We start from the raw sequence: 21,958 nt of genomic DNA, 5'->3' as shown, positions 1-21,958 counted from the left end.
AGCCATCCAGCCATCTCATCCTCTGTTGTCTCCTTCTCCTCCTGCCCCCAATCCCTCCCAGCATCAGAGTCTTTTCCAATGAGTCAACACCTCGCATGAGGTGGCCAAAGTATTGGAGTCTCAGCTTTAGCATCATTCCTTCCAAAGAACACCCAGGACTGATCTTCAGGATGGACTGGTTGGATTTCCTTGTAACTCCAAGGGACTCTCATACGTCTCCAACACCACAGTTCAAAAGCATCAATTGTTCAGCACTCAACTTTCTTTACAGTCCAACTTTCACATCCATACATGTGGACATGTTTAGGGGGGCATTATTCAGCCTACTGTAGTGGTGTTTGCTCAGTTTCTCCACTGTAGAAGTGCTGTTTTCCTCTTTGTAATTACAGGAAGATACTTTGAAAGTATGTAAACATACCACTTGGCTCAAACTTTCATCCATTAGTTTTAATATCCATTGATTATTCTTGCCTGAATCAAATATTACTAGGATGGTTGCTAAATAGTGATTTTTAAATGTTAGCAATTTTATTGAAGAATAATTTACATATAATAAACTGCCCATGTTTAAAGTATACAGTTTAATAATAGGTTTTAACATGTGTGTACCACCTATGAAATTCAACAGTTGAGATAGTGGATAGCAAGCAAATCCATCATTCCCAAACTTTACTCTTGCACTTTTGAAATCTCTCCTACGTCATCAGTCCTTTTCCAGGCAACCACTGATCTGCTTTCTGTCACTGTAGATTAGTTGTATTTTCTATTATTTATATAATTGGAGCATAGTAAGTACTCTTTTTTGCCTGGCTTCCTTCATTTATAATTATTTTGAGATTCGTCCCAGGTGCTGCTTGTGTTAATAGTCTGTTCTTTTTTTTTTTTTTTTAATCACTGAATAGTATTTCATTTTATGGACAGATCAGTTTGTATAATCATTTACCTTTGACGGACTTTTGGGTTATTTCCAGTTTTTGAAAATTACAAATAAACCTTTGTGAACATTCAAGTCCGAAGTCTTTGTGTGGTGATTTTCTAACTCTATCTACATAATAAATTTGGCATTCTATGTAAGGAAGAGCCTTTCTCTCTTTCTCTTTGCCTCTCTGCTTCTGTGTTTGTTAGTATGGATTTATGGATTCTTATTTTGTTCAATGGATTATAATATGTTACGGTTATAATTTATCTTCATGTTTGAATCATCCTACATTTGGACTGTGGGGATCCCCTTTACACTGGATCCTGTGTCCTTTTGGTATATCCCCATCATTCTTTGAGCACTTCCATGCTTTCTGGCACAGGATGCTATAGGACATTTCTCCACCCCAGTCCTGGAGATTCTTCTTTCTCCAAAGAGCCTGGGTTCCTTTTAGTAGAGAGCAGGACTTAGAAACCAGGATTCTAGTGCTCTAGCTATGCCTATGGCCCCTTATTGTCATTCTTTCTAGGCTCTCTCCACACACAGAGTAAAGAAATACGTATATACACATGATACCTCCATTTCCATTCCAGCATCACAAGGTTTTTCTTAAAGATAGTTTTATTTCTTGGTTACTATATTTCTCAGTCCCTTCCAGTGGTGTGCTGGTAAATGGTTAACAATTGTTTCTCCAGTGGATAAAACTCTAATTTGCAACCTTTGCCAATTTCTATGGTGTAAAACCTTGCCCTTTACTTTTTTTCACTTTTAAATAGGAGATCATATTAATTCTAGAGATATTCCATGCTAATTCATAGAGATATTCCTCACTAATTCATAGAGATATTCCTCATTCTTTTCATAGGTGCATGTAACTCCATTGTGTGGGATGTACCATAGTTTATCAAACACTCTCCTGTGTATGAGTACTTAGCTCATTTCCAAAATTTCCCAGTTACAAACAGCACTGCAGTGAATAACCTGTGCAGATGTATTTTGTTTTTGCTGGAGGTGTACCTTCAGGGTACATTCGTGTAAGCAGGATAGCTAGATCAAAAGATAAACATGTATGTGATTTGGTTAGATATTGTTGAGTTCCTACTCTTTGAACCAATTTTTCTTCTCACCAGCAATGTATGGGTGGCTGTTCACACAGTCTTGTGAACAGAACGTGTTGTTGCACTTGTTAATTTTGCCGTTCTCTTGGGTGAGAAATGGTATTTCAGCTTTCATTTGCATTTCTCTTTTCTATGGGTGAGCTTATTTATTTTTCCATATGTTTAAGGAACACATACACACAAAGTAAATCATCTGTACATACTTCCTGCCCATTTTGGGGGTTCTTCTCCATTCTTTTTAAAGAATTATTTATATTAGGTATATTAGTCCTTTAGCTATTGCATAAAAGTTAGCTAATTCTCTAATGTTTGTCAATTATCTTTATGTTGCTAATTATCACCTTTGCTATGAAAATTTTTTATTTTTAGATGATAATTTTTTTTTCTGCTCAGTTCCCTGACCAGGAATCAAACCCATGCTCCCTGCATTGGAAGCATGAAGTTCTAACCACTGGACTACCGTGATCAAACTTATGAAACTTATTGAAGTTAGATTTTAAGTTATGATTAGAAAACCTTTATGAATGTTTATTTCTAGTACTTGTATGCTTTCATGTTTTTCCATTTAGATCTCTGACCTATTTTGAAATTCTTGCATGTGGGGTTAAATCTATTTTTATAATCTTCTAAGTAGCTAACATTTGTCCCAGAACCCACTTATGAAAAATTCCATTTTTGCCCCAGTGATGTGAGAAGCTACCTTTAGCATATATTAAATTTCCCTGTGTAGTTGGGTCTATTTCTGGACTTTATATTCCAGTCTGCTGGCTTGTTGACTGTTTATGAACCGGTACTGCACTGCTTCAATTATGAAGGATTTATGATATGTTTAAATGTCTGGTAGGGTTGGCTTCCCTCATAACTTTTGTCAGTTTTTGCCTTGCTATTTTTTCATTTTCATGTTTTCCATATAAACTATGTTCACTATATAAAAAATAACGTGTTGGTATTTTTATTGAGATAGCATAATTTTTTATTTATTGTTTCTTTTTGCTTTCTGGGTGCATGGCACTGCTTGCGGGATCTTAGTTCTTGGAGCAAGAATCCAAGCTGGCCCTGGCTGTGAAAGCGCCAAGTCCTGACCACTGGTCCACCAGGAAATCCCGCAGCATTATGTTTTATTTATTTATTTATTTATTTATTTATTTATTTTTTTATGTTTACTTTATTTTACTTTACAATACTGTATTGGTTTTGCCATACATTGACATTATGTTTTAAAATTGACTAAGAACTGATATGTTGATGACAAGGAAAATCTCTGTATTGTATTATCTGCAAGTAAAGATGGTTTTATTTCTTTTCTGTCTCTTATGTTTCTAACTGATTTATCTTCTCAAATTGCATTGGTTAATACCTCCAGTATACAGTAGTGGAAATATGAGCACAAATATACATGCACATGTTAATATGTATATATAAATATGTAAATTCCCATTTTCTCTACTTTCTTTTAACATCAGAGATGGGTGTTGAAAACTGTCAAAAGCCTGGAATTACTTTTCTGTGGCTGCTGTAACAAATCATCACAAACTTGGTGGCTTACAACAACAGAAGTGTATTCTCTTATGGTTCTGGATGTCAAAACTCCAAACTCAGTATCACTGAGATGGAAAGATGCTCAACATGACTACTCATCATGTAGGCTGTCTGCATTTCCTCTTTTGAAAAACGTCTATTCAGTTCTTCTACCTGTTTTTTATTCTTTTTCTTTTATGTTGAGTTGTATGAGCTGTTTACATAGATTGGATATTAACCCTTCATTGTTCATGTCATTTACAAATATTTTCTCCCATTTAGTAGGTTGTCTTTTTGTTTTGTTGATGCTTTCCTTTGCTGTGCAAAAGCTTTTTAAGTTTACATAGGTCCCATTTGTTTATTTTTGTTTTTATTTCCTTTTCCTTAGGAAACAGATCCAAAAAGATATTGCTAAGATGATGTCAAACAGTGTTATGCTTCCGTTTTTCTCTAGGAGTTTTAAAATGGCAACCCATTCCAGTGTTCTTGCCTGGAGAATCCCAGGGACGGGGGAGCCTGGTGGGCTGCTGTCTATGGGGTCGCACAGAGTCGGACACGACTGAAGCGCCTTAGCAGCAGCAGCAGCAGTCTTAGGTTTTCAATCCATCTTGAGTTTATTTTTGTATCTGGTGTTAGAGAATGTCCTAATTTTGTTCTTTTGCATGTAGCCATCCAGATGATTTTTCTTTGTATTTATTAAAATGATTTTTTAGGTTAGTGGGTTTCCTTGTATTCAATAACTTTCCTTTCTTGGAATAAATCCCACTTAGTCATGGTACAATCTCTTCTTAATGTGGTATGGATTATTTTTGCTAATATTTCATTTAGTACTTGATTAATATTCATAAATGATATTAGTAACTATATTTTCATACTCTATTGGTTTTATGTATTATTTTATACTTGTTTTATAAAGTGAATTAATAAATTTTCTTTCATTTCTGATCAATTTATGGACCTAAGGAATTACCTTTTTTTCCCTGAAGGAAAAAAAGTGTTTCATTCTCCTGTGAAAACATCAATTGCTTTTTTCTGCTCCTTAATCACTTTCTCTGTTTCTTCTAAGGAAATTGGCCTGTCTAAGCTTTTTATCTCAAGTGGGGTCAATTTTGGTAAACTATTTTCAGAACAGGCTAGCCTGTTAGTCTTTTCTTCTATGTTTAGAGTCAGACTTAGGAAAGAAACTCTTACCTCAGATGTGTTTAAAACTCTTACCTTAATATGTTTAAAATATATACATTCTATATTTTCTTAAGTGTTTATGATTTCCATGTTTACATCTTTAATTTATCAGATATTTATTTTAGAGTGCTATGTTAGAAAGGACTCCATATTTAGTTTTTGACAGAATGAACAGTCATTGTTACAATAAAATTTATTGAACAAGGCATTATTTTCTTTCTGGTTGTGAATGCTTCCTTTATCATATTAACTCCTCAGAGGTACATAAAGCCATTCTTGGACTATTGTTTGTATTTTATGTATCTGATCATTAATTCTCAATATAAATAACATGGACTTAAAAATTTTTTTGGATACTTTACAGTGTTTTTTATATGGCAGGGTAAGTCTTCACTTATCTTTTCAACATCTTAGGGTCTGTTTTCATTCACTTACTCTTTTTATTTTGGTTTTAGAATGAACTGAAATTTAAAAAGAAATTCCACTAAAATTTTGATTGAAGTCATTTTAACTTTATAGGTTTACATGGGGAGACTTGAATCTTTCCAATATTGGACTTACTTATTTTGGACTAGGATATATTTCTTGATGTTCTGAAATCTTTGTATTTTTTTAAGTAACGTTTTATAGTTTTCCTTCAAAAAGCCTTATTCCTAGATATTTTATAGGTTTTATTGATATTGTGAATAAGATTTTGTATTTTAGACTACATTTTTAAGTGATTATTGTTGATATATAAGAAAACTGTTGATTTTTTAAAAAGTATTTAATTCAGTTCCTAGCTTTTCATTTGATAATCTCGTTTTCAGAGTAAGTAATTATATAATCTAAAAATAATGACAATTTCTGATTTTTTGCCCCTGTCTGGAGTGACAGAGTGGAAAGGTGTCACCCTGACAGTGAAGGGCATTTACGGAACTTGAGATCCGCGCTGAGCCTCTTTTTTTGTCAGTGTTTACTGTGCGAGCTTTGACAGCGCCTAGGGACAGGGGCCTGTTGCTGTTCTGGCCATCGTGTCCTTGCGAGGAGCCTGCTGCAGGGTGGAGTTCTCGCCAGCTGTGGTTTTGGCACAAAAGTCAGAATTAACTGCTCTGGGGCAGGGCACTGGCTGAGTTCCTGGTGTCCAACAGTCACCCTCCCTGTATTTCTGTGGCTGCTCCAGTTTCAACCCCTGCTGATTTGAGCTTAGGGTTTTCCATGACTCTGCTGGGAAAGTTTGTGGACTGTCTTCTGTTTTGTGGAGGTTGGAATACTGACTTCTGACTTCTATCCTCTGCCCATCTAGTCCTATCTGCTTTTTGTATTATAGAAATTCCTTCAACGTGCACCTTCCTCCTCAGTGGGCCGTTTCCTATTTTTTCGTTGTTGCTGTTGATGGTTTGTTATTTTAGTGGGGCCTGGGAATAGATGAGACAGAAACAAGACTTCAACAAGACTTCGTGTTTAAGGGATGGACGTAGGGAGAAAGGGGACTTTCTAGGTGGCCCAGTGGTAAAGAATCTGCCTGCCAATGTAGAGAAGAGAGTTCAGTCGCTGAGTTGGGAAGATCCCCTGGAGTAGGAAATGGCAACCCACTCCGGTATTCTTGCCTGGGAAATCCTATGGACAGAGGAGCCTGGGTCACAAAGGGTAGGACACAACTGAGTTGTACACATGTATACCCGTAGGAAGAAAGACTTCAGATTATAAAGTCTGTGTAGTATATTCTAGAAAATGTAGAAAATATAGAAGCATGCTAAGGAAAGAATTGCTTTTAACTTTCGGGTGCCCATCCTTCTAGTCATTTTTTCCCCCTTATTCAGAGTTTTTGCATTGTACACTTTCTCAGGTTTTGCTTTCACTGAATATATTTTCAGTTGAGTGAAGTTGCCTTTGTAATTGACCTGATGACTTGACAGGAGGAATGCTTAGACATGTAAAAACATCATGTGGACCCAGGCTAGACAGAGGTTGGGCTGTTTAATTGAGGATTACAGGGGGCAAGGGAAGCATGCTGTCAACTTGTAGAACAAGGCAGGTGTGGAAACTGGGGTGGGGTTTCATTCTTGGCTTCACAATCCATTATTACTTCTTAAGAGAAGGCTTAAGGGCATAACCAGTGTAGTGGCTTTGATTTTAGGTTTAGGAAAATGACGCTGAAAATGGCAGTTTCCATATCCTTTGCTGAGATATCCCTGACACTTTTCCAGTTGCTTTCTCAGATGACGACACATTTATTTTTGAATAGCTAACAGCTACCTTTATTTCACTGTTGTCTGCTTTCAATGAAAAAAAATCATGTTGTTCAAACACATATGCTTTTTTGTTTATGTGTCCTTTAAAAATCTGATGTGCCTCCCTCAATTCCTTTAGTTTATGAAGCACTTGACAAACTCAAAGTTCATGATCTCATTTGGTCCTTCCAACATCCTCATTTTATAGTCTAGTAAGGAGGGGTTGAGCTATTAGCTCCAAGTCACATATCTTGTTTGTGGTAAACCTGGGGCTCAAACCCAAGTGTGGCATTAAAGCCTGCGAGTGTCTCATTTAAAACTGTAGAGAAGTAAGCCAACTGGCAAGAAGTTAGATTTGGTTCTTATCCTCAAACAAAAGAAGCTGTGTGGTTGAGTGGTTTCAGAATACAGAGCCATTGCTTTTTATCCTGTAAAATGAAGATAATTAATTATACTTACGTCGGTAGGATTGTTATAAGAATTAAGCAAGATGTCCCATGCTAAATACTTGGTGTGCTGTTTGGAACACAGCAAGCATTTGATGTATATTAGCCCAAGTTATTAATATTAATTAACAATCTTAATCTATGTTTGTAGATAAGGTGAGTTTGAGCCATTTAGCTTTACCTCTTCTGATAAAAGATATAGAAAAGAAGGACCGAGGTTGAGAGCAGAGAGAGGTAAAATGAAGTCTTTGGTCTTTTCCTGTCTTCTGTTACCATATAGCTTTTAATAAATAGTGAAGATTTGGTAATATTGTTAGTTGAGAGTTAAAATCTTTCACTGTGGTTGGAGGAAGTGATAAGGAGAACTTCTCTTCCTTGTTTCTTATTTTCTTCAGCTGTAAACATGGAAATAGCTCCTGATTCACTGTGTTTACATACAGCATGTTGTGGTCCGTTAATGCAAAGTATAGCACATTTACACATCCCAAAGCCAGTCTTCAAACAAATGCAGCCTTTGTGTGTAATGCAAAGTTAGTGCCTTCTCCCCATTCTAGGGGGCTTTCTGGGCTTCCAATGGGCATTATGCCAATTTGCACTTTTTGCACAAAATTGGAGGTTATAAAAAGAAATGCAAACCACGAGAGTCTTCTCTGGCCTCTTCTCCTTTGCATTTATTGATAAAAACATTCTTCCCCGCCCCATTCTGCTGTATTCTCTAGTTTCATGCGCAAGTATCCTGCTTTCCTTGAGGCAGGAGCCATGACTGTTCTTCCATCTTTTGTAATTTCTACGGCAGCAGTTCTCAAGCAGCATTATAGTCCCTGGAGTGTTACTGAGGCCAAGCTCTCTCTGCTTGCTGCGCAACAGGCCAGTGAATCTGAGAGACAAGGAGTTGAGGCAGGGAACACAACTTTATTTGGAAAGCCATCACACAGAGAAGATGGCAGACTAATGTCTCAAAATAACCATCTTTGGGGGTCTGGAAGCCAGGCTCTTTTATAGAACCAGAGAGAAAAGTGATGAGGAACCAAAGTCAAAAGGTAGAATAGAGAGGTTGAGGCAATGAGAAAGTAAAAAGGGCCATCAGTCCTGTAAAACATCTCTGTGAATGGCCAGCATCAGGGAAGGGTTGTGTTAATCTCTTCTTTCTTGCAGCCATTCATAGGTGGGCAGGGTCAGATTATCTCTCTGTGAGCTGAAAAAAAGGCACTTTAATAGTCAGGCAGAGGGGCAGCGTCTTCTGAGGCATGCCATTATGTATGAGTATAGTAACAACAGCAACGAAAAGCAAGTCAAATAAACAGTTCCAACATGGAGTCACAATTGGTTCTTCTCTGCAACAGGAGGCGTATAAAAAGTGAGATTTCCCCACCCCAGATCAGAATCAGCAGGTCTGGAGTAAGACCTGGGGGTCTGCCTGTTTACCATGCTGCCTCGGTGATTCTGGCATAGGTGGTTCTTGGAGCCCACATCTAGAGAAACTGAACCTATGTAGCAGACGTCATGATAAGAGGGATGTGAGAAGCACCACAGAACTGAATGTGCGGATGCTCTGTGTGGTAGCACGTGTCATTCCGATGATGGTTTGGAGGCTGCAGGTATCCTTTGCTTCCCCTCTGCCTTGTCTTTCTGCCTAGCATCCACATGGTGGAAAAAGATCACTGGGAACAAATTCTCAGAGGTCCCTGCAGAATGAGCCTTAGGATTGGGCACAGAGGAGGAGTACATATACCTGGATTCATTGAGACCAGACCTGAGTGTTAGGGGTGGATTTGAGGAGCTGGTGCCAGTGGAGTTACCCTCCATCAGGCAGCCCATGGAGATTTCCTTCTCCTCTGAACCCACACCCCACCTGGACTGGACTGCCCGCTGGGGTCACAGCAAGACTGTTTTTTAAATTATTCTTCAGCTCACACGTCTCCTGAATATGGCACACTTGTGTTGGCAAATTTTTTGTCTTACAGAAATTGAAGTGGTTTTATGATTAAAGTACTAATCCGCTGATTAAAACTTGAATACTTTCTATTATGGCTGGCAGTTGTCATTATCTTTTATTTTTTGTCTGGCTGTTAATTGCAAAAACTGATAAACCTCTTTTACTGTTGTGATTATGTAACTAGTGTTCATTTTAATATTGTAGGAAGAGGAACCCCTTCCAAGGCCTGAGAGTGGGCTCTTGTCTGAGAAATGAATTGTCTGAGGAGACACACCTGCAGATGAAGCAAGAGACTTTATTGGGAAGGGGCACCCAGGTGGAGAGCAGTAGCGTAAGGGAACCTAGGAGAATTGCTCTGCCATGTGGCTCACAGTCTTGGGTTTTGTGGGGATGGATTAGTTTCCAGGTTGTCTTTGACCAATCATTCTAACTCAGGGTTCTTCCTGGTGGCACACACATTGCTCAGTCAAGATGGATGCCAGCAAGAAGAATTCTGGGAGGTGGCAGGACATGTGGTGTCTCCTTTTGACCTTTCCTGAACTCTTCCTGTTAGTGGTGGCTCATTACTTCCATGTTCCTTACCAGGACTTTCCGCTGTAAAATAACTCAAGCAAATGATTACTGTGGTGCCTGGCCAGGGTGGGTGGTTTCAGTCAGTGTGCTTCCCCTAACATTAATACCATTGTATCATGATTGGTCAACAGAAAATCATAGAATTCTGTATCACTAAGTTGGTGATGGACAGGGAGGCCTGGCATGCTGCAATTCATGGGGTCACAAAGAGTTGGACACTGAACTGAACTGAAAGCTACCATTTAACAGAAAAACCTGTAACCACTTTTTTAAATCCAGATGCACATTAAAATTATCTTGGAATATTTTGAAAAATATATATGCCCAGGTATTGTTTTTTTCTCCAGACTCCGGATGTGATTCTGATGAGCAGCCACATTTAAAAGCAACTGGAAAAATATTGGACTATATGATGATCCTTTACCTTTATCTAGTCTGTTTCATTTTTTCTGTTTCGTATTCAGTGCTCCCATTTCATCTGGGTTTCCCTCGTAGCTCAGTTGGGAAAGAATCTGCCTGCAGTGCAGGGACCCAGCTTTTGATTCCTGGATTGGGGAGATCCCCTGGAGAAGGAAATGGCAACCCACTCCAGCATTCTTGCCTGGAGAATCCCATAGACAGAGGAGCCCGGTGGACTACCGTCCATGGAGTTGCAAGAGTTGGACACGACTTAGCTACTAAATCAGCATCGTCACCATTTCATTTAGCTTATGTTTTCCGATTTTTCTGTCTGTTTTTGTTGTTCTTTCTCAAACTTTTATCAAGTGTAGTAGAAAAGCTTTTGTATACATATATGTGCTCGAGCTCAGCCATGTCTGACTCTTTGTGACTCCACGAACTCTAGTCCACCAGGCTTCTCTGTCCATGGGATTTTCCAGGCAAGAATACTACAGTGGGTTGCTATTCCCTTCTCCAGGGGATCTTCTCAACCCAGGGATTGAACCTGCATCTCTTCAACCTGCATCTCTTCAACCTCCAGTGTTAGCAGGTGGATTCTTTACAACTGACCTGCCTGGGAACCCTACACACACACACACACACACACACACACACACACACATGGGCGCGCATGTGCGCACGTGCTATGAAAGTCACTCATTCATGTCCAACTCTTTATGACCCCATGGACTATAGCCCGCCAGGCTCCTCTGTCCATAGAATTATCCAAGCAAGAGTACTGGAGTGGGGTGCATTTTCTTCTCCAGGGGATCTTCTGGACCCAGGGATCAAATCCCAGTCTCCTGCATTGTAGGCAGATTCTTTGCCATCTGAGCTACCAAGGAAACCCATATATATTATGTAATATATATATATGTACATGTATAGTAAGTATAATATGTATATATACTTAGAAAACATGAATTTTTGCTTAGCTAAAAAATTTATGACATTTTGGTTCCACTTATTTGACTAAGTATGAATAGAATGCCAGATTTCTAATTTATATTCACTCAAAACTTTGATATAATTCCATTTATTCTGGCATCTCATATTACTGCTAAAATTCTAGAAAGCTTACTATTTTAGTGATTTTTAAAAAATTTTGAATGAAGCTTGAAACTTCTAACCCAATTCTGAAAATGTAAAGAAATATTGTTATTAAAAAATTAGGAAATTAAAATGTGATACTGTATTATTAACTAAAGTACAAATTTTGTTCAGATTTCACAGAATTTTATGCTAGTGTCTATTGCTTGGTTTCAGACCTCGTTCAGGATTCCACATTATATTTAGTTGCATTGATCAACTTTAGCCGCAGGCAACAAATTCTGATAAATTCTCTTCTCATTTTTATTCTGTTACAAATATTTTCTAATTTTCCTTGTTATGGCTTCTTAGATATACTCAACATTTAAAAGTGTACATTTAATTTCCAAATGCATTTAAAGTATCCTTGATATTAACTTCTCATCTAAATGCTTTCTTCTCTGCAATCACTCTCTGTGATTTTTTCAGTCTTTTAACCTTCCTGAGGCTTTCACTGGCTAGGTCAAAGATCTTTCTGGATAAAGTCACATTGCACTGGAAAATATGGGGGTTATTTTCAAATATCTTTTGATATTGATTGCTAACATCATTATACAGTGATAAGAGAACAGACTCTATGATCTCAGTACCTTTAGACTATGATATTTTTGCACTTTGTTTTATGTCCCTTGATATGTTCCAGTGTCTCCTGGTTTATAGCCTATGGGAACTTGGATAGAATTTGTACCCTGGTGTTGTGTGAAACTTGTATAAATCTTAATTATGTGGAATTGGTTCATAGTGCTTTTCAGGTCTATTATATCCTTCTACATTTCTGTCTATTCATTCTATTAATTTTTGAGAGTTTGATATTGAAATTCCAACTAAAAATCTTAATTTATCTACTTAAAATAATTGAAAAAAAAATGTAATATATAGTGGAACTGGTGCTTCCTTGGTGGCTCAGATGGTAAAGCATCTGCCTGCAATGCAGGAGACCTGAGTTTGATCCCTGGGTCAGGAAGATCCCCTGGAGAAGGAAATGGCAACCCACTCCAGTATTTTTGCCTGGAGAATTCCATGGACAGAGGAGCTTGGCGGGCTTCAGTCCACAGGGTCGCAGAGTCAGACATGACTGAGCAAGTCACCCACATAGTGGAACTGTATGTAACTTTGTTCGGTCCTTTCCAAATCTCCTGTAAATGCATTATCGTGCTTTCATAATTTAAAAAATAAAAGAATTTAAAAAGTTGAATGCTACTTACCTCTATAATTTGAGCATTTTCAACCTTATATTCTGGGTCTTTGGGAGGTTGCTGGGTTCTTGAATCTGCCCCTCCTTCTTTTTCATCTTCCTGCCTCACCTGGGACTCGAAGACCAGATCCCATTTTAAAGGCTTACCCTCCTCTGTTCCTTCTAGTGACTGCCTCCTCCCTCCCATTATTTTCTGACTCCTAATCAATTTTTCTCTTCTTTTTATTTTTGTTTTTAAGTTTTTGAGGTGTCATTTGCCTAAGATGAAGGGCACAGACCAACAGGTTTGAAAACTGCACATACCGGTACAACTCACACCTCCACGGAAAGATTGTTTAAACAATTAAAAATTTTTTAACCTTATTGACTTTAGTTATTTATTGCTGGCTGCTCTGCGTCTTCCTTGCTGCAGGTGGGCTCTCTCCAGTTCTCTAGCTGTGGTGTGTGGGCTTCTCGCTGTGGTGGCGTCTCTTGCTGCAGCGCACAGACGCTGGGGTGTGTGGTCTCCAGCAGGTGCAATGCACAAGCTCAGCAGTTGTGGTGGACGGGCTTGACTGTCCCGAGGCATATGGGATCTTCCCGGGGCAGAATCAAACTGGTGTCCCCTGCACTGGCAGGCAGATTCCCAACCACTGGACCACCGGGGAAGTCTGGGAATATCCTGACTGGATGCATCGCTATCATTCCAGGAAGTTCCCTCATGTCTCTTCCAGTCCACCTTCTATTTCTCCCCTGAATTAGGCAATCCCTGTTCTTACTTCCTTTTACCATAGAAGTAAATCCTAGAATGCTTGCCTGCCCTAGAACTTCATGTAAATGGGATTACACAGTAAATACTGTTTGTATCAGCATTTTTCATTAACATAATGTTTTTGAGATTCATCCACATTGTTTCACTGTCAGTACTTCTCTCCTTTTTATTGCTGAGTAGTATTCCATTGTATGAGTATACCACACATTGTTTATCATCCATCCATTGTTAGACACTGGGTTATTTCCAGTTTGGGGCTATTGTGAGTAAAAGTCCTGCGAACATTCTTGTATAGGTCTTTTTGTGACATACACTTTCCTTTCACTTGAGTAAATGCTTCGGAGTAGAACTTTGGGTCATAGAGTAGCGCATGTTTAGCTTTTTGAGAAACTGCCATTTTTCAAAATGACTGTACCATTTTCACACTCCCAGCAGGAATAAATGAGAGTTCTGATAGTTCAACATCCTTGCCTACATTCAGTGTTGACTTTTTGATCTGAGCTGTTCCAGTGGGCATGAAGTAGATATCCTTGTGACTTTAATTTGAATTTCCCTGTCATGTTAAGCAACTTTCCATGAACTTTTTGGTCAAAGGAATATCTTTTATGAAAAGTTTATAAAGTTTAAGTATTATGCCCAGTTTTTACTGGATTGCTTATATCTTTATGATTAATTTGTTGAAGTTATTTGTATACACTGGTTACAAGTCCTTTGACAGACATACGTACTGTGATTATCTTCTTCCAGCATGTGGCTTGCCATTTACTTTTCTTAATAATCTCTTTTATGTAGGCTTTTAATATTGATTAAGTCCAACTTTTCCATTTTTTTCTTTACCAGTATGTACTTTTGTCCTCTCTAGGAAAACTTTTCCTGCCACAAGGCTTGAAAGGTATTTGCCTGTATCTATAAACCAAAGCTTTTTATTTGGGTTTTGCATCTGAATCTGTGACCCATCTCATACTAATGGTGTGTGCATTAGTAAGACGTAATGTTACTAAACCTTTTAAGCATTAATTTCTGAATATTTTATATCTTTAATGTTTAAATTTTTTGCTGTTGGTATATGGAAATGTAATTGACTTCTGTGTATTGATCTTGTGCCCTGCAATATTGTTTAATGTATTAGCTCTAGTAATTTTGAGGGGTATATTTCTTAAGATTGTCTGAGTACACAATCATGTTGTCTGAAAATGTAGGCAGTTTTACTATTTCCTTTAAAACAAGTACGTTCTTTTTTTTCTTGCCTTATTTCCTCTTTATTAGAAGGAAAGTATTCAGTCTTTCACCTTTAAGTTGTTAGCTAGGTTTCTGTAGATGCCCTTTGTCACAGTAGGACATTGATAATTTGTGTTCTTTTCTTTCTGTTTCTCTTATTTTTTTTGATCAACCCAGATATAGGTTTTCTGATTTTATTAAACTTTTCAAGGGACTAACTTTTGGTTTCACTAATTTGCTTTATTGTTTGCCCATTTCCGTTTCATTGTGTTCTATTATTTTAACTTTCTTCCTTCTACTGACTGCAAATTTAAATTTATTCTTCTTTTTGTGGTTTTGTAAAGTAAAAGTTTCAGAGAAGGCGATGGCATCCCACTCCAGTGTTCTTGCCTGGAGAATCCCAGGGACGGCGGAGCCTGGTGGGCTGTTGTCTATGGGGTTGCACAGAGTCGGACACGACTGAAGCGACTTAACAGCAGCAGCAAAGTAAAAGTTTAGATCATTAATTTTAAAACCATTTTTTTCCTTTTCTAATATTAACCTTTGAAGCTACAAATTTCCCTATAAGCACTGTTTTTCTGCCTCTCATAAACTTTGATGTGTTGTTTTCTTCACCATCAATTGGTTTGAAATATCTTTTGATTTCTTGTGTGAATCCCAATCACTTTAAATGACTCTATTTAAATCTTATATCTTCTCCTTTCTGATGACCCTAATATGTTTTCTCTTTTCCACCTCATTTATTATATATTTTCTCTGGGGGGTTGGTTTAGTCGCTTAGTTGTGTCCGCTTCTTGTGACATTATGCACTGTAGCCCATCAGGCTCCTGTGTCCATGGAATTTTCCAGGCAGGAATACTGGCTTGCCAGTTCCTTCTCCAAGATATTTTATCTGTGTAGTCTTATATTCTGTCTCAGTCTCTAATTTTTTTATGCATACACATTTTTTTGTGTGTGTTTTTTACTGACTCCCAAAGAAGGCAATGGCACCCCACTCCAGTACTCTTGCCTGGAAAATCCCATGGACGGAGGAGCCTGGTGGGCTGCAGTCCATGGGGTCACTAGGAGTCGGACACGACTGAGCGACTTCACTTTCACTTTACACTTTCATGCATTGGAGAAGGAACTGGCAATCCACTCCAGTGTTCTTGCCTGGAGAATCCCAGGGACAGGGGAGCCTGGTGGGCTGCCGTCCATGGGGTGGCACAGAGTCGGACATGACTGAAGTGTTTTAGTAGCAGCAGCAGCAGCAGCAAATGAACACTAAGGGACTCCATCTTTGTAACCTTTTTAAGTACCTTGTCTGTAGTTGGTATAAAGTTAACAGACATTTCTTAAGCCATTGATGTAGGATCTATTGTGGGTGATGAAGTTTGGGTATAATCTAGATATACTTAAAGTTGACTAATTTTAAAAAAAAATCAACTAATGATGCAAAATAGTATGTAATAAGGGCTAAAGAAGAGGAATCATCATTAAACACACCAGGTATTCAGAAGAGAGAAGGGAGACTGTAGGATAAATTGTCTGAGGAGGACCTCAGAGAGGACTTGGGATTTGAATTGGTCCGGAAGTGAGGTGGGATTTAAGTGAAGAGGAGGAGATGCCATTCCCATGGTAGGAAAGTCATGTGCAGTGGTCCTGGGGTATAAACGTACACTGCCCATTTGGAGGATGCGAAGAGAGCAGCATGGGGAGGGCTAGGGGAGAGGTCAGGGTGCTGGAAGGCAGGATATGAGGTTACGGGTTCAGCATGTTCGTTTCTGACAGCAAACCTGCTATGTTATCCTGGTGCTCATTGCTGCTTATGCAACTACATCGCTTCTTTTCTCCTTGGCCATCTTATTCTGCACCTGCCAGTCAGGGCTTCTCAGCAGTGCTTTCTGAGGAGCATGGGAAGGAGTTTCCAGGGCATGCCTCCTGCCACTTTGCACTTGGGCTTGGACACTCTTTGTTTTCTCTTGGAGATTTTCTTTCTTGGGAGCCTCTGGAATCCAGTCAGTCCTCTGAAGCAGCAGTTCTGTTTTTTTTAAGGCTGGTGGCCAGGAGGCCTGGTGATTTGGTTTGTTTCCAGGAAATCCTAGTCTAGCTCCACCCTCCCTACCCAGCTCAAAGAGTGTCTGCACCCTTAATTGAGAAAAAGGAAACCACCTTTTCCAAATGAATATCATAAAACAGAACCCAAGAGTACTTCCCTGGGAAGACCAAAGCACTTCTGACTACAAAGCAACATTAACATTGACACTTTGTACCCACCCATTCATTCCCTCAGGAGTCTTTGTTTTCATTGTTCTAGTGCATCTGGCTGGGAACACAATAGGCATTTTCATCTCGCAGAATGTTACTGTAGACCTTTGGTGTGCATAATATTAAGCTAGATTTTTGGTGTGTGTGTGTGTGTGTGTGTGTGTGTGTGTGTAGGACCTGAGACTCAGAAGAAGCTACAGGCACTTGGAGTGGGGTTGGGCCCGCAAGGCTACTCACAAGGAGGGGTGGCAAACAGCAGATTCAGGAGCTGGACAATCTGAGAGCCCAGAGGAAGAAGCCTTAGGGCTACTCAGGGAAGGCTTCCAGAAACCCTGGGGCTGGAGGGGCTGGATTTGGACCAAGACCAAGCATCGTCTTGGAGTTGCCATTGAGCACTGCACTCCAGGGGCAGTCAGAAGTCTGCCCTGCTGAGACAGAAGAGTGTGTGTGTGGAGCAAGGAGGGTAGAGAAATAAAGCTTTCATGGAAGCTATTTCTCTAGGCTTCCCAAGGCCTAAATCTATGCTCAAACAACAGCCAGAACCCATAGAACTAAATGTATTTCTAACTAAGATTGATTTGTATGTCCATGTGTAAAATTTACTATACTTTCAATAATCCATCTTTTAAAAATGCAGTGTGAATTATGGCCAGTTAAGTTTCTGAATCCATGTTGAAATCAGCCTCAGGCCTTGCCCTTGCTGGGTCTCTCTGGGACCCCTGTTTGTTCAGCCAGGCCATGAGGAGTTGCGGCAAATGGAAGAGAGAAATTCTGCTTCTCCAGTGTCCTGGGCTGAGCAGACAGGAGAGAGGAATCTTCAGGAGCCCCCCACCCCCACCCCACCCCTCACTGGCAGAGAAGTAGTTTCCTCAGCAGACAGAGGGTTGTGGGGCTGGGCTAGGGGTGGCTCATTTCAAAGCTCCCCAGGACACACCAAGAGACCACCTAACCAAGCTCCCTAAGGGCCTGGAGTCTGGATCAGACCACCTGTTACATGCCCTTGTGGAGTAGGAACCAGGGAGCCAGCCGCAATAGGAGACACTTTAGCGGGTATTCTTCAGAGCTCCTGGTTTGTTGGTTTGGGGAGCTGAGGAGACTTTGATTTTTAAAAGACACTGCATCCAGGGCTACTGCTTTGGGAGACTTAGGCAGCTTCCTCCAACCTCAGAGCACATAGTAGAACAAAATGGGAATAAAGGGCTCACTCGATGGACAGGAGTTTGAGCAAGCTCCGGGAGTTGGTAATGGACAGGGAAGCCTGGCATGTTGCAGTCCGTGGGGTCGCAAGGAGTCAGACACGACTGAGTGATGAAACTGAACTGAGTTGAAATGGCTTGCTTAAAATGTAAAAAAAAAAAAAAAGAAAGAAAGAAAAATTCATTTCCCCCAAATTGGGGCCAGGCCATCCGGGGCCTGCTCGCTGCTGGTCTTCCCTTCCCGCTACAGTGGAAAGCCAGCCCCTCCTCCCTCTCCTGGGGCCTGGCTCAGTGATGCCCTTGACCCTCAGACCAGGCTTCTTGGCTGCGGGAAGAGCTGTTGGGGTGAAGCTCTGAGACAAGGGGGAGGCCAGAGTGAACGCTATGTAGCTCTCGTTACGAGGACCTGTGGTGTGAGTGGGTTTCCCACTGCAGGATGGAGCTCGCTCAGCAGAAGGCTGGAGGGGGGCTCAGTTCCTGGCCTGATTAGAGCATGGTGGGGACCCAGGGAGGGGCCCCCAGCCGGCCAGCTCCCTCGACCACTTGCCTCTCAATGCTCTGTCACTTCCTTCCTGTTTTGTGACCCTATGGTTTCATAATTCTAAAAAGTCTTCCACAGCTACATGAACTCTGAACTTCTGTTTTGTTCTTTTTGGTCACATGTGCGTTGGAGGTAAGCATCTCAAAAAGTCCCCGTGGCCGGCTTCCCCGGGTCCCCCCCGCCCCGTCCTCGCTTTAGGCCTTGGGGCTGACATCACCCGGTTCCCCATCTCACTCAGTGTTGTTTTTCCCACCAGACTTCAGACATCCTCAGCACCATTGGCTACGACAGCATCATCCAGCATCTGAACAATGGCCGCAAGAACTGCAAAGAGTTTGAAGACTTTTTAAAAGAAAGGTACATGCCGTTACTTTTTCCTCTGAAGACGCAGTGGGCAGAACGCTCCCACACAGACAAGGACAGTTTACGGGTTGTGTTTGTTTTCAGTGGTTTACAAGGCCCGCTGCGGTACGTTACAGAATGATACCCAAGAAGTAAAGGATATCTTGGTCCTAAAGCACTTAGGAACTGGTGGGAGAGATAAAGTTTATGAATGAAATGACAAACAAAATGTAACAAAGTGCTGTGCTCTGTGATACCCCTGATACTGGAGGACCTCATGGGAGAAGGGGAGATTGTGGAGGACTGGCTAAAAAGGGGGGCAGCTTCATGGAGGAGGGGATCTCAAAGTGTCCCTCAACTCGAGGTGGCTTGGATGAGTGGAGGATCACGGGGGGACTGCAGGCTTTGCCTGTGCAGTGGAGGGAAACAGAGCCTGGTTCAGAGACCACTGAGCTGGGGGATCAGTGAGAAGGATGCAGGGGCAGGCCCCTCTGGATGGTGATGGGCTTGGAGGTCTGGGGGGATCTGGCATGGTTTAGAGGATTCCCTCCCCTCCTCTTCCCTTCTCTTCCTTTCCTTTAAGGTTAAAAACATTCTATACTTAATGGCTAAGTTAGTTTGTGGAATATCTCATTCATCTGGAATCCTCCATTTCCCAGTGATTCTGGATGGAGGAGTGGTTTAGGGGGATTTTTGGTCAAAGATCTGGGTTGTTGCCAGGACCCAAACTGATGAACCTGTTCTGTCTGTAAGGCAGTGAGTGAGAGATCTGTAACTTGGAGGTGCAGACAGCAAAATGTTTTCAATCAAGTCTTTTATTTTCTACTCAAGAAGACATTGCTGCTGTTTAGCCGTTTGCGACCCCATGGACTGTAGCCCACCAAGCTCCTCTGTCCACTGGATTTCCCAGACAAGAGTACTACAGTGGGTTGCCATTTCCTTTGCCAGGGGACCTTCCCGACTCAGGGATCAAACCTGCGTCTCCCGCATTGGCAGATTCTTTGCCGCCGAGCCACTAGGGAAGCCTAAGAGAACATTGTTTAGTAGCTAGCTTGTGTCCAGCATTTTCGTGACCCCATGGACTATAGCCCACCGGGCTCCTCTGTCCATGGGATTTCCCAGACAAGAATACTGGAGTCGGTTGCCATGCCCTCCTCCAGGGGAGAACATTAGGGTAACAAAGCTCACGCTGGTTGCCCATGCTCTGATGGTGAGGCGTCTCCCTCTTAAACTGTTTCAAAGGTCCTGGGGAACTGAGTTCTGACATACTGTGAGTCTCAGGAGAGGTGGACAGAGAGAGGTCTGTCCACTGTCAGGCTCCATGGAGCTGGTCACTGTGCCTCCTTTGAGGGACCAGCCTCCATCTTCTACCCAAGCTGGTAGAAAGTGGTGATGCCGAGTTACAACTTTCCTTTCTCTGGGCAGGCACTGGGGGTGGGCTTCCTCCTTTCTGCAGCAGAGCTCTGACAAAGTAGCAAACACACAAGATATTCCCCACTGCACAGGGTATAAGGATTGCAGAACATCCCTTGCTTTTGTATTTCTTCTCCAGTAGGGCATTTATAAATTTTCTCCTGGAAGTGAAATAACTTTGCCTCACATACACAAAGGAAGTGTTGGCTACTAGTCTAAGCTTCTGCTGCCCAGGCAGGTCGAGTCAAGGATCCCCTGATACAACCAGGATGGTGATGTTCAGTGGTGTCTGCATTTTTTTTTTTTTTTTTGGACTATACCCCTCAGTAAGAAAAAATCATTCCCAGGTGGCTTAAACGGTAAAGAATCTGCCTGTAATGCCGAAGACTTGGGTTCCATCCCTAGGTCAGGAGATCCCCTGGAGAAGGGCATGGCAATCCACTCCAGTATTCTTACCTGCAGAATCCTACAGACAGAGGAGCCTGGTTGGCTACAGTCCATGGGATCACAAAGAGTCAGACACGATTGAGTGACTAACGCACACTCCATAAGAAATACATTTTACAGTGCCACCCAGTTCACATATGCATTAAATAAAAGTTTGATTAAACATTAGCATCCTATTATTTTGTTCAGTTCTATTTAATTAAAAACTGCTGGTCATAATCCATTGAATTGATTTATAGTTTACAAATGGGTCATGATGACCCACGGTTTGAAAATCACAAGTCCAAACAGAACTCAAAAACTAAGATCTCACTTTTAAAGTGTTTCACAGAAATATGTGGGTAAGAGGAGAAAGCATGTGCAAATTAAAAATTATTAAACATTTATGTGGTATTTCTAGTGTATGGTCATCTTTCTTCAGAAGTTTCATAGCAAAAGAAGCCAGCCCTGTATCCTCCAGTCTGAGGGCAGAATCTGCTGGCATCAGGTCAAGGTGTCGGATACATCTGCCCTGGGTGGGGGGCTTGAGGCCCCTGATCAAGGAGGCTGCTGGCTTTGGGCCTCCTTTCCTGCTGGTATGCTTGCCAGAAGGAGACTGCTCCATCAAGGGCGCGTGTTCTGTTCATGGTTAACTCAGCAGGGGAGGTGCCATCCTCTTCAGCTTTGGGGGTCCAGCCTTTCTTTTTTGCTGTCATAGGGGCGTGGTGTGTGTGGGGCCTGGGCCTCAGTCTGGGCCGTGGTCTGATATTGCTGAAACTCCCTCCTCGGGGCTTGAGCATTACTTTACTGAGCTGCCATAAATTTCAGGTGGAACCCTGGGATGTTTGGTATTCATATGGACTAGAGTAAAAAACACACACAGGGAAGAGATAACAGCAGTTTGTCATGTATTATTTATTATTTTATCCCTGGATTGGGAAGATCCCCTGGAGGGGGGCATGGCAACCCACTCCAGTATTCTTACTTGGAGAACCCCATGGACAGAGGAGCCTGATGGGTCCATACGGTCACAAAGAGTCAGACACGACTGAAGCGATTTAGCATGCATGCACATTTGTTATTTTGTTCATGAAGTGTGAAAGCGAAACTGTTATTTGCTCAGTGTCATGAGGGCTAATCACATACATTTATGACATATCTACAATATGGGACTAAATATGCCCTATATCTAAGGTG

General features: G+C 41.0%; 1 protein-coding gene across 1 annotated transcript in view; it reads left to right on the top strand.

The window, feature by feature from the left end:
* Positions 1-21,958, top strand: part of PSTPIP2 (proline-serine-threonine phosphatase interacting protein 2) — a 96,276-nt gene that overhangs the window by 23,497 nt on the left and 50,821 nt on the right. The window contains exon 2 of the mRNA XM_069568449.1: positions 18,837-18,937. Within this exon, the coding sequence (XP_069424550.1) occupies positions 18,837-18,937 (101 nt within the window). The remainder of the gene's footprint in view (positions 1-18,836; positions 18,938-21,958) is intronic.

The sequence above is a fragment of the Ovis canadensis genome, chromosome 23 (assembly GCF_042477335.2).
Source record: "Ovis canadensis isolate MfBH-ARS-UI-01 breed Bighorn chromosome 23, ARS-UI_OviCan_v2, whole genome shotgun sequence".
NCBI lineage: Eukaryota > Metazoa > Chordata > Mammalia > Artiodactyla > Bovidae > Ovis > Ovis canadensis.
Note: the sequence above shows the minus strand (reverse complement) of the source record. Positions and strands in the feature narration are given on the sequence as shown.